The following is a 553-nucleotide window of genomic DNA, read 5'->3' as shown; positions in this document are numbered from 1 at the left end:
TCTGGCCACCGGTCATGAAACATTCACCCTGACAGGCAGAATCACACTCGGTCCCCATCGCAGCAGAGGGTCATTAAAGATTCATTAACGAGAAACAACAGAGAGACGGGAGGGTCACGGAGGACAGGAAGATGGATGAAGACACACAGGAGACGGCTCGTGGCAGGCCGGCGTTAATAACTTTTTGTATCAGGACTAAATTCCACTCGAGTTTTAAACTAAACCCGAAACAGTTGTGGTTCTGGTACCATGGAGTCCTGCAGCAGGTCTTCCAGTCGGCTCAGTCGGCTGCTCCTCTCACAGGTGTACTGCCTGCGGATGGTTTCCTGCAGCTGCCGCAGGTACGACTCGCAGTCCCGAGCGTCACTCATGAACTGAAACACAAACAGAGTCAGACGAGTTCAGAGATCCAATGAAAGGATCAAACAGGACCGGGTTTAGAGCTCCAACAGGACCGGGTTTAGATCCAAACAGGACCGGGTTCAGATCCAAACAGGACCGGGTTTAGATCCAAACAGGACCGGGTTTAGATCCAAACAGGACCGGGTTTAGA

At 51.9% G+C, this 553-nt stretch overlaps 1 protein-coding gene across 1 annotated transcript in view; it reads right to left on the bottom strand.

Moving 5' to 3' along the window:
• macf1a (microtubule actin crosslinking factor 1a) overlaps nt 1-553 on the bottom strand; it is a gene marked incomplete in the record, with an annotated part of 165,057 nt that overhangs the window by 76,619 nt on the left and 87,885 nt on the right. The window contains 1 exon segment of the mRNA XM_037975753.1: nt 249-374. Coding sequence (XP_037831681.1) covers nt 249-374 — 126 coding nt within the window.

The sequence above is a fragment of the Kryptolebias marmoratus genome, linkage group LG5, assembly GCF_001649575.2.
Source record: "Kryptolebias marmoratus isolate JLee-2015 linkage group LG5, ASM164957v2, whole genome shotgun sequence".
Taxonomy (NCBI): Eukaryota; Metazoa; Chordata; class Actinopteri; order Cyprinodontiformes; family Rivulidae; genus Kryptolebias; species Kryptolebias marmoratus.
The sequence above is the reverse complement of the archived record's forward strand: the minus strand, read 5'-3'. Positions and strand labels throughout refer to the sequence as shown.